At 39.0% G+C, this 14,250-nt stretch overlaps 1 protein-coding gene across 1 annotated transcript in view; it reads left to right on the top strand.

The window, feature by feature from the left end:
• The window catches only part of rptor (regulatory associated protein of MTOR, complex 1), a 606,910-nt gene that overhangs the window by 48,639 nt on the left and 544,021 nt on the right, over positions 1–14,250 (top strand). Inside the window, 1 exon segment of the mRNA XM_084318354.1 lies at positions 8,952–9,054. Coding sequence (XP_084174480.1) covers positions 8,952–9,054 — 103 coding nt within the window.

Genomic DNA, 14,250 nt, shown 5'->3' with positions numbered 1-14,250 from the left:
CATTAGCTGTTACAAATGGCAACAGCTACTCTTCCTGGGGTCCACAGAAAACAATAAATACAAACAATGTTTGAGATGCTGTGTTTACCTGACCCTGCTTCCTTTCCTCCCTGTGGGCTGCCGTCCCAGGGGGTTATATAACCTGGCATCTCTAGACTTTTTTATTACGGATCCCCATTAGCTGGTACCATAGCAACCAGCTAGTCTTCATGGGGTCCACACACAAAAAACATACAAAAACAATTATTATTGCAAAACAAAATTATTAAAAGTCGGTACTCAACACATAATGCATAATGAAACTAACAATTAAGATGGCTAAAATTACATGCAAGAAGCAGGCAACAAAAGAAGCACATTTCCTGGAAATACCAATTGCTCTTCCCATTTTCAAAACAATATAATTAATATGCTGAGACCAAGACAGAGTGCAATCCAGCATCATATTGACGAGGCTTGACAACAGACTGAGGTTCAAAAATAACTTCAAATTTTTTGGCTATTTGTTTCTTTTATATCGATTTATCCATCGAACTGCTCCCGTTTCCAACTCTGTGTTGACAATGTCATCCTGGTGTGACATCATCAAATACGGCAATTTAGGACGCTCAATCTCAAACCTATTACATCACGCTCTCTCTCTCTCTCTCTCTACGTTGTCAACCATCAAAACATGTACACCAAAGTTAAGTTATGTTGGAGTTTTATTGTGTTTGAGTTTTTTGAGCGAAAGAAACCTCCTGTCCTGCTGTAGTTTTTATTTTCACTTTGTGCCACTTGATTTGATTGTATTTCATGAAAAATATGTTTTTCAGAGATGGAAGTAACTTTAGAAAAGGTTTTGCATTTTTCTATTGCAGTTTTGCACAATAAATGTTCTTAAAATACCTCTGTATGTGAAATATGTCCTAGTAATACAAGAGTACAGTAATAGCTGCCATACCATACCAGTGTTTTACCCCTTCAGAAGCATTTATATAGACATTTTAAGATAAATGAATATACCGTGATATATACCATTACGTCTATGCTTCAAATTATACCGCAATATAAATTTTAGACCATACCGTCCAGCCCTACTACCCAGTCATGCACAACTTTAAGTTCTCTGCTCAAAACTTCATTAAGTACATTGCATGATGGTGCAGCGTAATACAATAAGCAGATTGTATAGACCATACGTACTGTAGCTAAGACACTACAATGTGTAGAACAACATCAGTCTTATTTAAGGGGGCTTTCACACTGGGGACCCGGGACCGGTTCCTAGTACACTTGACCTGTAAAGTCCAGTTTGTTTGATTAGTGTGAAAACGGTGTACTATAGTCGGGGCACGGATCAACAAACCATAGCCCAGGTCCGCTTGAAAAGCCAATCGTACTCCGTCATGGTATGAAGCAATCGTACCTAATGTGAAAACGCCCCAAAGCTTTTTGACCTGTTAAACTTATATTAGGTATAATTCACTAATGGTTTGACTTGTAGATGGACAATACGTTTTCCATCCCATCACATCTCAAAATGCATACATAATCCAGTATATACAAACATTACCAATGTAAACAAATGTGTACACTTTTTCAGCTTCAGTGGTCATATTTAGCTGTCACATTCTGTGGGTTATTGTATCAAAGGCTCAGATTTTTTTTGGCAATCCCAATAAATCACAAATATGCAAACAAAAAGCTAGTAGTAGCTGTTGGGGAATCAGGATTTCAACTCCCAGACTGCAAACTCCAGAGTTAATATTCAACAGCAGCATGGATTGATTTTGTCTGCCGAAGAGCTCCCAGTTAATCATTACTATTAGATCATATTGTGATATTCAATGTTTTCTTCTGTTTTTCTTTTTCTTTTACCTAAATAAAAAGCTCATCCCTCAAGGCAATACAATTTTAAAACCTGTAGAAATCGGCACATCAATTATTTGACGAAATCCAAGGCTTGTAAGCAACAATTCTATTTTATTTTCCATTTTCAACAATGCTGAACTAAGCATCATTAGCCCAGTATCCAATCTCCATAAATAAGTCTTGAAATGCTAATAAGAAGAACATTAACAGATAAGAGAGGAGTTTATTATCCTCAGGGGTGGGTTGCCTTCTTGTCAACAGCACTACACCGCATGGCTGGCACACAATGTACAAAGGAGGAGGGGGAGGTAGATGGATAACAAAAATAATATAATAAAGTAAGATGTATGAATACTAATGATATCTAAATGTTTCTCTTGTCTTTGAGGTGAGAACACCATGATCTAGTAGTGAAAGTAATGTCTTTCTTTCTTTTTGTGGAAAAATGTAACTCAATAAAAGAGGTAGCTTATCAATCACCAGATCACGTGGCTGAAATAAATCGAATTAATTAGGGATGCTCGATATTGGCTTTTTTACCGATACCGATATTGTCCAACTCTTAATTTCCAATACCGATATCAACCGATACCGGTATATGCAGGGTTTCCCCCTCCAAAAAACGGAATAATTTCAGGTAATTAACATTACATATCTCTTGTTGTGGAATTAACACAACATTATGCATACTTTTGACAATAAATAAAATCAGAATTTGTTCTTACTTGCTTGCCTGGGTAAATAAAGGTTATAGAAACCGATATAGAAACCGATATTTTCCGATACCACATTTTAATGCCAATATCGGCCGATAATATCTGACATCCCTAGAATTAATGTAAGACTGACGAGGAGGGGAGAGTTTGGCAACACTTGCGGCAAAGTTTCACCAGCATCGATGAATGGCGTCAAAAGATCACAACAAGATCCCATTAGTTGCCTTTGGAGTACCATGATGGGATTCACAATTCAAGAGGTTTAATCGTCACATACATGCACAAGACATATAGTGAAATGAAGGTGGCCATGCCTGCCTTCGATTGTGCAAAAATACAATAGAATAATAGAATAGAATAAAATAGAATAGATAATAAAATAGACATGATAAAAAGTTAAGCTTAGCTTACTAAGCTTACGAATTAAAAGGTAATGGGTCCTATGTACACTACTATACAATATACAGTTATACTATGTAGGGATGCACGATAATTATGACGTCATCCCGATAAACCCGATAACGTTATTGATAGCTCCGATAATATATAATAAATTTTTTGGTTAAAAGAAATCCGTTGTGGGTGGATTGGTTTGAAGGGCGCTTGTTTTTATTATAGCCTGAGCCTCCTCCCGTTTTGCCAGTACTGTGGTACGACTGATAGCGTGTGGTTTAGGAAGAGGGAGTTTTTCACAAATCCAGCGCTCCCTTTCTTGGCTGTGACGTAGTCAGGTGACATTCAGACTGACTGAGGCAAGATAGTAAAAAAAGATGGCGGCGTCGTCGGACTTTTTCAAAGTTTCAGAGGAAAACAGTTTGCTTGCTATTTGTAACAAATGCAGAAGTTCCACGAGGAGGGAAAGGGGCAACAAGCTATAACACATCCAACATAATAAGTCACCTGAAACATCACCACCGCTACGATGGTTTATTAAAATCCGACGACGCCGAGCAGCTAAAGGCTAATGCAACGCGGCATAAGCTAATCCAAAACCAGCTGCTGGCGGGCGGCGGGACATTTACTGAGGACCAGATATTATGATTTAACAAGTCTTATCTGTCCAGGACGATGACAACATTATTGCAGAGAAAGACTTTCGTCTTGTTTACATCAGGGTCCCCCATTTACAATTCATCATAACATAATGACATACATGACATACAGATAGAAGACAGTACTGCCTACATCTATACATGACATACCAGATTTGCAAATACAGTACTGTTTGTGATACGAAAAGAGTCCAGAAAAGAGAGTATATACATTTGACATATTATTATTGTATTGTGATATGTTTTGTTTCATGTTGAAAAAAAAAAGAAAGAATGTTGATCAAAATATTTTTTTAATAATACAATAAATATCGGGTATCGGCTTGAGGAGCATAAAGTTATCGGTATCGATATCGGTGTCAAAAAATCAATATCGTGCATCCCTAATACTATGTATACTAAACTATCCTAGCTATACTAACTATACTATACTAGGGCTGACCTTCGAATTTTTTTTTGGCAATCGAAGCTTCGATTTTAATTCATTAATTATTATTATTATTATTTTTTTTAATCTTATGTTGTGGGACTTGTACAGCACTTTGGTAAACTTTGTTGTTTTTAAATGTGCTCTATAAATAAAGTAGATTGGATTAATGAATTAAGTAGCCCCTTTCGTGACTGTGACGCAGCCAACACAGTGATTTAATTCAAGGTGGATCGCTGTGAAAGCTCGACACAGACTGAGCTTCTTCCCCTCAGCCGCCAGGCTGATCAATGCCTCAGGCCCCCCCCCCCCCCCCCCCCTCGGTACCCCCCCCCCCCCCCCCCCTCTGCCCCCAAGTGACACTGGCACAATGACATTGACTGCACTGCACTAGTCCGTACTGCACACTTCACTTTATATATATATATATATGTATTTTATTTATTGATTAATCCCCCACTGCACTGTTTTCGTTTCTTGTCTGTGTTGGTGTTTGTTTACTGTGAAAAAAGAAAGAATGCATACACTGTATTGCTGCAACAATTACCAATGTGTTTTACACAAATGGCTCAATAAAGGAATCTGAATCTGAATCTGAATCTGTTGTCGTTTGAACAACTTCAGATTTCATGGGAACTACCAATCCCCCAAATCAAGAATGTTTAAGATGAATGAAGTAAGATTTTGATTATTTGAAATATGGCCTGTGTAGACTAAACTATGCACAGAATTATGTCAGTCTACAAGGTCCGGATTCTACATGGTCCGGCAATGTAGACCTTGTAGACTCCACTACAGACCAATTATCAGTGAATGTTCATGCATTTTTAAGAAGGGCTACTTCCACAAAAAAACAAAGAACTCACCAAAACATCTCAGTAGCACCTTATCTAAATGTTCTATTTCATATATGGAGATTCATATTTATTTATGTATTGCATGCATTTCTACATTTTATTTCCTATTTTGTTTATTCATCCCAGTATCTTTCTTTCTTATGTGTGGAATTCTACAAGGCATTTACATTCACATTTACATTTAGTCATTTAGCTGACGCTTTTATCCAAAGCGACTTACAAGTTCTGTACGACAGGTCATCGGGAAGGATACAACTCTTATCAGCTGAGTAACAATATTCATCAAAGTGTTGCGTGTTACAGTGTAGGTTAGTTTATTAGGACAAGTGCATGACAGTAAGGTTAGTTAGGGTTAGATTTTATTTTTATTTTATTTTTTAAATTTTATTTCAGATAATGGTTGAAGAAGTGCGTCTTTAGTCGACGGCGAAAGATTGGATGGGATTCGGCTGTCCTAACTGGGGTGGGTAGTTCATTCCACCATTGTGGGGCAAGGACTGAGAATAGGCGTGTAGGTGGTGTATATGTGTTTGAGGATGATATCCTTCAAACAGGCAATAGTGATGATATAATTTGGGCAGTGCTGAGCTGGGTTACTTTCCTCCAGTGTATTTGTCCCCCGGCCCCACCCAATGGCCCCATGCACACTGTTACATTCAAGCCTACAATATGGCTCGTCAAGGCCTTGAATGCGACGTGGTGGACACAGGACACTGGACAAAAGTTTATCAAAAATAACTATTTATTTACAACTAACTAAATGGACAGAAATAGTGGGAGCTGGGTGTTCCAGACTCCAAAGTTAAATAACAAAACTATAGGCAAAAGGAAGAACAAGCCGAATGTACAACAAAAACAGTGAGAGCAGGTGAGACGCTGGAGAGCTGCGACATCTCCTGTGAAGTGGGGGAGACTTGACAACTGCTCCCTGCACTGCATTTGTAGGGCGTGGTGCCTCATCACCACACCTGTGATGAATTAGAAGGGCGGCCATTTTAATAACAAAAACAGGAAGAAACAGTGTGTCAATTAAACCACCAATTAGTGACAGCACACTTAACCACAATGTGAATATGCACCACAGACAGTAATTATCCCTCCACCATGTGAAAGTAATACGTAACACACACACACACACACACACACACCGAAGTAAAATTTAAATAAAATAAAAAAAAAAATTATTTTTTTGAAAAAAAAATTATTTAATTTTTTTTTTAACTTAGATTTTTTTTGTAATGTTCGAAGCTTGTGCCATCGAACGAAGCTTCGAAGTATTTAAGACAGCCCTATAGTTATGTTTTTTTTTGAGGGATGGCGTGGAGAGAGTATTGCTGCCTCCTCTTAGTCAATCAATCCATTAATTGGTTGGTTTGGTTTTAGTCAACCAAGACTTTGCGTGTGTGTTTGTGTGACCACTGGACTGTATATTAATGGACGGTGGACCGACTTTAACACATTTGGGGCCATTGGGGCCCGTCTAATCCCACTCTGAGGCCAGCTTTTCATTACAAGTTTTCACTGTGCGTGAGCCGTGAGGTTGTTTGTAGAGCTAAATCTATATTTTATATTATTGCTATGTGTCCAAAACTGTCCATTGTCATTGTCAATTGACAGTATAAACCTTCCCTTCAATATGTTTTTTCATCAATACGTTCCCGTTTTATAGCGTCGTGAATATGAACTATATAGCGCAATGGTCTGGGGTAATTCCTGCAAAGCTAGTTATATGGCGCTAAGCTAATAATGTTAAATCGATTGGCGTTTCGGCCCTACACAATCTAGAGTTAAAAATCTAAATGCATATGATCGGTATCATGTTCCACCATGAATGCATGAAAGGGGGGGGGGGGGGGGGGGGGGGGGGCGGGGTAAGTCGTTTTTCTGAGTATTGATTACCAATAACGGCATTCGTTATTGCAACATACGCTGGCCGGGTGGATGGCTATGAGAACAAGGCCCGATCAGACTGAAATTGACGTCAAATCACTCGTACCTGTGGCCGGTTGGATTCCAAAAAGAATTTCCCAGTTATTTGATCGCCATCTGGTAGATCGATATGTCCATTGGCTGATCCTATATTCCTTTACTGCATACTGAATTCGGCGTCGCAAAAAGTATTCCAGGCGATTGGGTAAAGCCCTCGCTTCAGGCTAACAGAAAAGCTAACCCGGGGAAACTGCATTATCGAGACAGCGCCAATACCAGGATCTGGCCGGTACTGCACTTTCGGAGTCCCGATATGCCGTTTCCAGCCAACATACAGCTCTGTGACATTGAGTAGGATATTAAAATGGAATAAAAGCAAAACCGAGTGGTAACACGTATACGTGGTTGGCCTTTTAACACATTGGGTGCCATGCAGTATGCCCATCTTTACCACTTAAGGCTCACCTTCTTTGCAGGGCTATAACTTTAAAATATTATAGCTATATCGACATTACTATGGCCCATTCAACATCCGGTATCTATCGTTCCGGATGTGCGAACGTTATATTTTTCCATTCATACATTGTCGTGTTAGTACCGTCGAGAATATAAGTATGTTTTTAGACTGTATAGCAGCCAGTAATTCCTACAACGCGCGCTATAGGCCCTGATGCGTATTATACATTATCGATTGGCGTTTCGTCCCTATACACGCTATATTAAATCGCTATACATTATGCTCCATCATGCGTGAAGGAAAGGGGGGGGGGTCGTTTATGATTCCTTGATTGTCACTAACGGCTTTCTTTAGTAAGACACCATACGTTGATCGGACAGATTGCAATGAAATAAATGGACAATCGAGCTGGAAATAACGTTAGATTCCTCTTACCTCTGGGCGATGCGTCTGGAGAAAATAAATTCCAATTATTTGACATCGATCTGCTAGATCCATTTTCGTTTGTATGACGCAATAAACGCCGAAAGCATATTGATTCTTGCGTCTCGAAAGTGATCCAATGCACTCGAGGTGTGTATATTGATCCACGTTACAAGATATCTCTGTCGTAGCCTTTTCCCCGATGCACAAGCGCCACTTCCGGTTTAGAGTGGAGTGTAACTCGCCCGAAATCCACCAGGTGGCGGTATTGAGGTGTTGCAATATCAGACAGGGTCCAGCTGGCTTCCGGAGGCTTCCTGGATGAATTATGAATGCCAATAGCGAATAAAAGAAATAACGATCATAGTTGTTGGCACTCAACGCATGGTGGCCAATAACGAGTATACTCGTTATTGGCAATTAATGTGTTAAGGATGGCGCCCAATAACGTATATATACGTGGGTGGCCGCGAAACGGTTAAGATGGATTGTAAACAAAGTAATAAAGTAGGGCTGTACCGAATGCTTCGAAGCTTCGATCATAATGTTGACATTCGAATTCTAAATCAACATTCGAATTTTTTATAAAATATATATATATATATATATATATATATATATATATATATATATATTTTTTTTTTTTTTTTTTTTAAATCTTTATTTTTTTTCTATCTGTTTAAACCAATGGGGGTTTGGCTACATTAATATTATAATATTATACATAAGACGTGACCATCACTTTCATACCAACCGTGCCCTTATTGGATTGTTGATGAAACTGATGAGTTATATTCATTAAAGAAAGTTGATTTAATAAAAGAAAAAGACAAATGTAATCACTTTATTAAAATTGAGGATTTAGTTAAAAAAAACAAATATATATATTTTTTTAAGTAATTTCTTTTTTTTTATAGACATTCAATGCTTCGTTCGAATACGTCAATCGAAGCTTTGAATGTTAAAAAATTTAATTCGGTACAGCCCTATAATAAAGTAAAAGAAAGTGTGTGTGTGTATTTGCCGACACGTCTCTTGTGCATGAATTCTCGTGAACGTTCAGGTTGGATTAAAGGAACACGCCAACATTCTTGTCTCTCTGGAGAAGACGGTAAGCTTATTTCCCCAAATGTTGGCGTGTTCCTTTAAGTATTTGTGCTTGCATGTCCTGTGGATCCCAAAGTGTTCCCGTGTGAGCTGAAACCACGTGTAGAGACAGTATTCTCTCTCCCACAGATGAAGACGGTGAGTGTCGCCCTGGTGCTGTGTCTCAACGTGGGAGTGGATCCCCCTGACGTGGTCAAGACCTCCCCCTGCGCCAGACTGGAGTGCTGGATAGGTGAGTGAAGAGATGTGATGATTTTGCTTTATATGCCGCCACCCGAGGCTTGTGATGGCGTATTTCTGAATGGAGGGAGGGGTTTCTAACTACACAGTACACCCTCAAGACCCCGGACGCTCTGCATCTTCTGGCTGAGATCTACTCCTATTCGGGCTCCTGGGGGGTCATCATCAAAGCGAAGCAGACCTTTCTCTGTCCTCGCTCCATGATGGTGGAACGAACTTCCCACCACAGTCGGGACAGCTGAAACCCGGCCAATTTTCTGCTGTGAATAAAAAAATTTAATGAATTAATAAATTAATAAAAAAATGACTTACTGTCAAAGTAAACTTTATTGTCAGTTTTCCATTTGTGCAAGGCATACAGACAATTTAAATTGCATTCCCCCCTTCCCACAGTGTATATAAAAAAAGATCTAGATGATATAAAACACAAAAGTAACATAGGACACAATATACAACACACAATATCCAGGACTATGTACAATATATACAGTAGCTAAAATGAAATGAATGAATGAATGAAATAAAAGAGCTAAAAAGAACAAATATTTCCTAGCAGCAGTAGTACATAGTAAAATTAAATAAAGTGGCAGTGAGTGTCTGTAGGGTCTGTCTTTTACTATTATGTACCTTACCACTATGTAGTAAGTTACTATCCTTATACTACTACCTATCATGCTAATATGTCTATACTACTATGCACTCAGAGTGTAACACACAATTTCCGACACTGTTTGATGAACAATGGCCCTTAGCTGCCATAGATGTACCCCTCCTGTTGACTGGTTGTTCACAATTTGTAAGTCGCTTTGGATAAAAGTGTCAGCTAAATCAGGGGTTCCCAAACTTTTCAGGCCAGGACCCAGAAAATAAGGCGTCAGAGAGCCGCGGCCCAATGCACATCGTCAGGCTTTTTTTTTTTTTTTTTTTCCCAGGTGACCGATTTTTTAAGCCAAATATCACTTCAATCCTATTAAGTTAGTTCAAGTTAGTTATTCATTTATATGTGCTATTTATGAGAGGGCTAACTTGTTGCAAAATAATAATGATAAGAATAATAGCCTCATTAAAATACTATTGTTGCTTCGGTTGTTTTCAGCGTTTTATGTGCATAATCTGTTATTTAGTTTGAAATGTTGGTTGAAATAAGTAGATTTTTCGTTTTTGTTTATTTATTAAGTTAATATAAACCCATATAGTCACATTTTAGAATACAATAGAATATAATTTTAGAATACAACTAGAAACACTGTCCTGGCCTGCTTCTAAGTTCAGTGACCTGACAAAAAAAAAAAAAAATGGATTGGATTTTTATTTTTTTTTGGAAATCATCTCGTGGCCCACCCGTGGCTGCTCGCGGCCCACCTTTGGGTCGCGACCCCGACATTGGGAACCACTGAGCTAAATGACTAAATGTAAAATGTCTTTTGTGTCACCGTCCCCAAGTAGGGCTGACCCACCCTGGCTTCATACATAGTGGTAAGGTACATAGTAAAAGATATAGTAAAAGACAGACCCCACAGACACATACTGCCACTTTACTTAACTCACTGCCACTTTCTTTTATTTGACTATGTACTACTGCTGCTAGGAAATATTTGCACCAAGTTCTTTTTGGCTCTTTTATTTCATATTTCATTTCATGAGTAGTCGAGTTGCGGTCCCTTTGTCGGCAGATTCACCATCATGAGGTGACACGTCATTTCTGCCCTGTGACCATTTCGCTCTGCGATAAACTACCGTATGCGTGTGGCACGATCATGAGACAGAAATTGCTAGCACGCTAACTAGTTAGTTGGTTAGAGCAGTGGTTCTCAAACTTTTTACACCAAGTACCACCTGAGAACGTAGCTGGCTCTCCAAGTACCACCATATGACCGGCGTTAAAATAGTCTATTCAGCTATGCACAGTTCACGCAGGAGGCAAATGTATTCCTAATACCATTATTTATTGTTAACTTTTGTCAGACACAGCCACAATGTACAAAGGGATAGCACTAGAACTAGCAAACGCTTCCACACAACTCATACAATGCAAGGGGCATTGAGAACATAATAACTAACATTCTCACATAGCAACGCAAGTGAGAAAATTAAGAACAACTGTATTTCAGCAAATGTACTTAATTCTCTCTCTATCTCTCTCTCTCTCTCTCTCTCTCCCACTCTCTCTCTCTCTCTCTCTCTCACACAGCAAGCAATTGTCCGTCATTCTCTCTCTCTCTCTCACACACACACACACACACACACACACACACACACACACACACACACACACACACACACACACACACACACACACACACACAATTATTTGGTGCAGGAATTTTTGAATGTTTACCCTTTAAATGCCAGTGTTTGTGATGGGCATCACAAATTATTGTAAAAAAAAAGAAAACACATATTCAATACATTTTTGAATGTTTACCCTTTAAATGCCAGTTTGTGTGATGGCATCACAAATTATTGTTAAAAAAACACAAAAAGTTAAATATTTACAATATATCAAATGCAAAGTACATTTTTCTGGGGGGGATTATTACAGACTAGGCATGTGTCAATGATTAGCAGCAACACATATTTTGATGGATTTTTTGTAATGTCAGATTTAACACCAACTCTTTTCAGAAAAGTGGGAGTATTTCATTTTGTATCTGACATTACAAGAAATCTAAAAATAAATGGTTATCAGGGCTGAAGTTGAATATGAAGTTTTATTTTTATTTTTTTATTTTTTTTATATATAGCTTTTTTGGAAATGTTTTCAAGTACCACCAGCAGTACCACCAAGTACCACTAGTGGTACGCATACCACAGTTTGAGAACCACTGGGTTAGAGGTTCCTGCATTTCTCTCTGTCCCTGGTTAGTACATTCTCAGCTGTAATCCTGATATCTAGCTAACTTGTGTAAACGGTTAGAACTGATCTATCTACCTTGAGAGCAGGTAAAATAACAAAAAACAAATAGCAATCAATGGGGCTAAATATTCCCCAACACAAAGCAATCTACATGTTTAGCACAAGACTAATATTCTGAACTTAAAATGTGTTGTACTCATACAATACAAAACAGCAACAGGAACAAACAAAAAACAACAACCTTGAAGCACTTGACTGCTAGAGCCACACATCTCCCAGTCTGCAGAGTTTGTGGTGCTGAATGGAAACTCTGGTGGACTGTGCTTGGCCACTGGACACTCGTTATAAAAACAGCACCAGAACGGCAACCTCACTGTGACATTAATTAAGCTGTAGCCCTATTTTCAGAAATGTTGCCTAATAGTACAGCGGTTAAGCATTTGAATCAAAGGAATTGTGCACTTTTTCATAAAAGCATGAAACTTCTACCATAGTAAGTTTATACCATGAGGTTTATTTTCAGATGTGGAGGGAAGTCAGATTTGACCTCTTGAGGCCCGGGAGAGGTCAAATCCAAGATGGCCACCCAAAATATTCAAATATCCATAACTTTGGAACCGAACACAGTAGAAAAACACTTAAGGTGTCATTTCCCACCAACTTTAGGGTGCCCATTCTGTTGGTGATACCTTTGAGACCAATAGCATTCAAGAAAATAGATTTATGTTAAAGTCAAGGCAAAAACACATCAAAATATAAATGTTTTATGTACCCTAAAACATGATTTGATTAATTTATTTGTAGTCTTTGTCAGGGTTTCCGTTGTCCGGTAATTACAGTTTTTTTTACCTGGAAAATCTGTTGAAGTCCGACATATTTAAATCTCTCCGGTCATAATGTCCTGTGAAAATAATACCCTCTAAGCACAATTTGAATTATATTAAAATAGGCTAAAATTAAATAGCCTATGCAATGAACGAAACAATCGTTACATTTGTTTCATTGTTGCTTCACTCTGATAAAGCGCGGCTAGCGCGCGCTCGGATTGAATGTTTTTTTTCTTTCTTTTGTATTGAGCCTGCCTGGCCACCATAACGCCAAACAGCTATACGAGCGAGAGAGAGAGATGGCCAAACAAGCTAACCTTAACAAATATTTTATGAAACCAAGCAGGTCTAATAATGACAACGAAGATGAGTCTGAACTTGAAGTCACAGAGACCGCTGATGCCATGACATACAGGTGACCGGTCCATTCAGGCTTTCAAAAGTGCCAGAGCACGCTACATTCAACATCTAATAGATGCTTTACACGACCGATTCCCTGAAGATTCCCTGGATCTACTTAACTGCTTTGACGTCCTTCTGAACCCCTCACGATACCCAAAGACACAAGGTGGTAAGTAGAAGTCAATTTGATTTAGTTTGTTGCAAAAGTCATTGCATCATTCTTTAAATAGGTCTATCATTTTTGAATAACCAGTAATGCACTGCGCGCACTCGAAAAACAGGAGCGGCTGGTTTGACCACGCAAAAGTGAAAGGCGGCTGGCTTGACCGCAGTTAAAATGCTCGCCTATATCGCAAAATGTATGTCCTATTCTTATTAATAATAATAATAATCATCATGATAAAATAATCATAATAACAATAATAATAAATAATGGTGAACCCGCAAGCGGTAGGAACCGTCCGCCCGAACACCGGCTGTTAGGCCGGCCGGCGGGGGCCCTACCAAGGCGGGTCACGTCTTCCGGTCGGTGTGGGTGTCCGATGCGTTCACTGTGTCCCGGAGCTCCAGGCGGGGGCTGACTAATGTCGGGCCGACTGCCCACAGACGGAAATTCGCCTATTTGATTTCAAATCAGCAGCAGCACGTGAGTCTATCGACGGGACTTATTTTATTTGGAATATAATGTATACGCAAAAGTAGCCTAGTTTTAAGTAAAAATATTATAAATCTACATGCCTTGAGGATGTCATTCTTTATATAGCCTGCCTATCAATTGTTTTTAAGCTCAATAAACTCTGACCGGAATTTCTCCCATTTGTCCGGGAGATTGAAATCTTCCAGGACACGGAGACCGGCACCAATATTTTCTAACGGAAACCCTGGTCTTTGGAAAGGAAAAGAGTGGTTCCCCTCACTGTGATGCCCAAGAACTGGAAAGACTTCCTTCGGTGTGATGAAAACAAAACGGAGTTATTTTCCTTCCTGACACAAGAAGCCGTACATCTGCCTCTAGCACAAGGCAAGGAACTGTACGCAACAGATGGAACTGGAGTCCTCTGCTTTCCTGCTGACTCATGTGTGGCCTGCCTTGCCCCATGTA

Source organism: Notolepis coatsorum (assembly GCF_963971535.1).
Source record: "Notolepis coatsorum genome assembly, chromosome: 7".
Lineage (NCBI taxonomy): Eukaryota > Metazoa > Chordata > Actinopteri > Aulopiformes > Paralepididae > Notolepis > Notolepis coatsorum.
The sequence above is the reverse complement of the archived record's forward strand: the minus strand, read 5'-3'. Positions and strand labels throughout refer to the sequence as shown.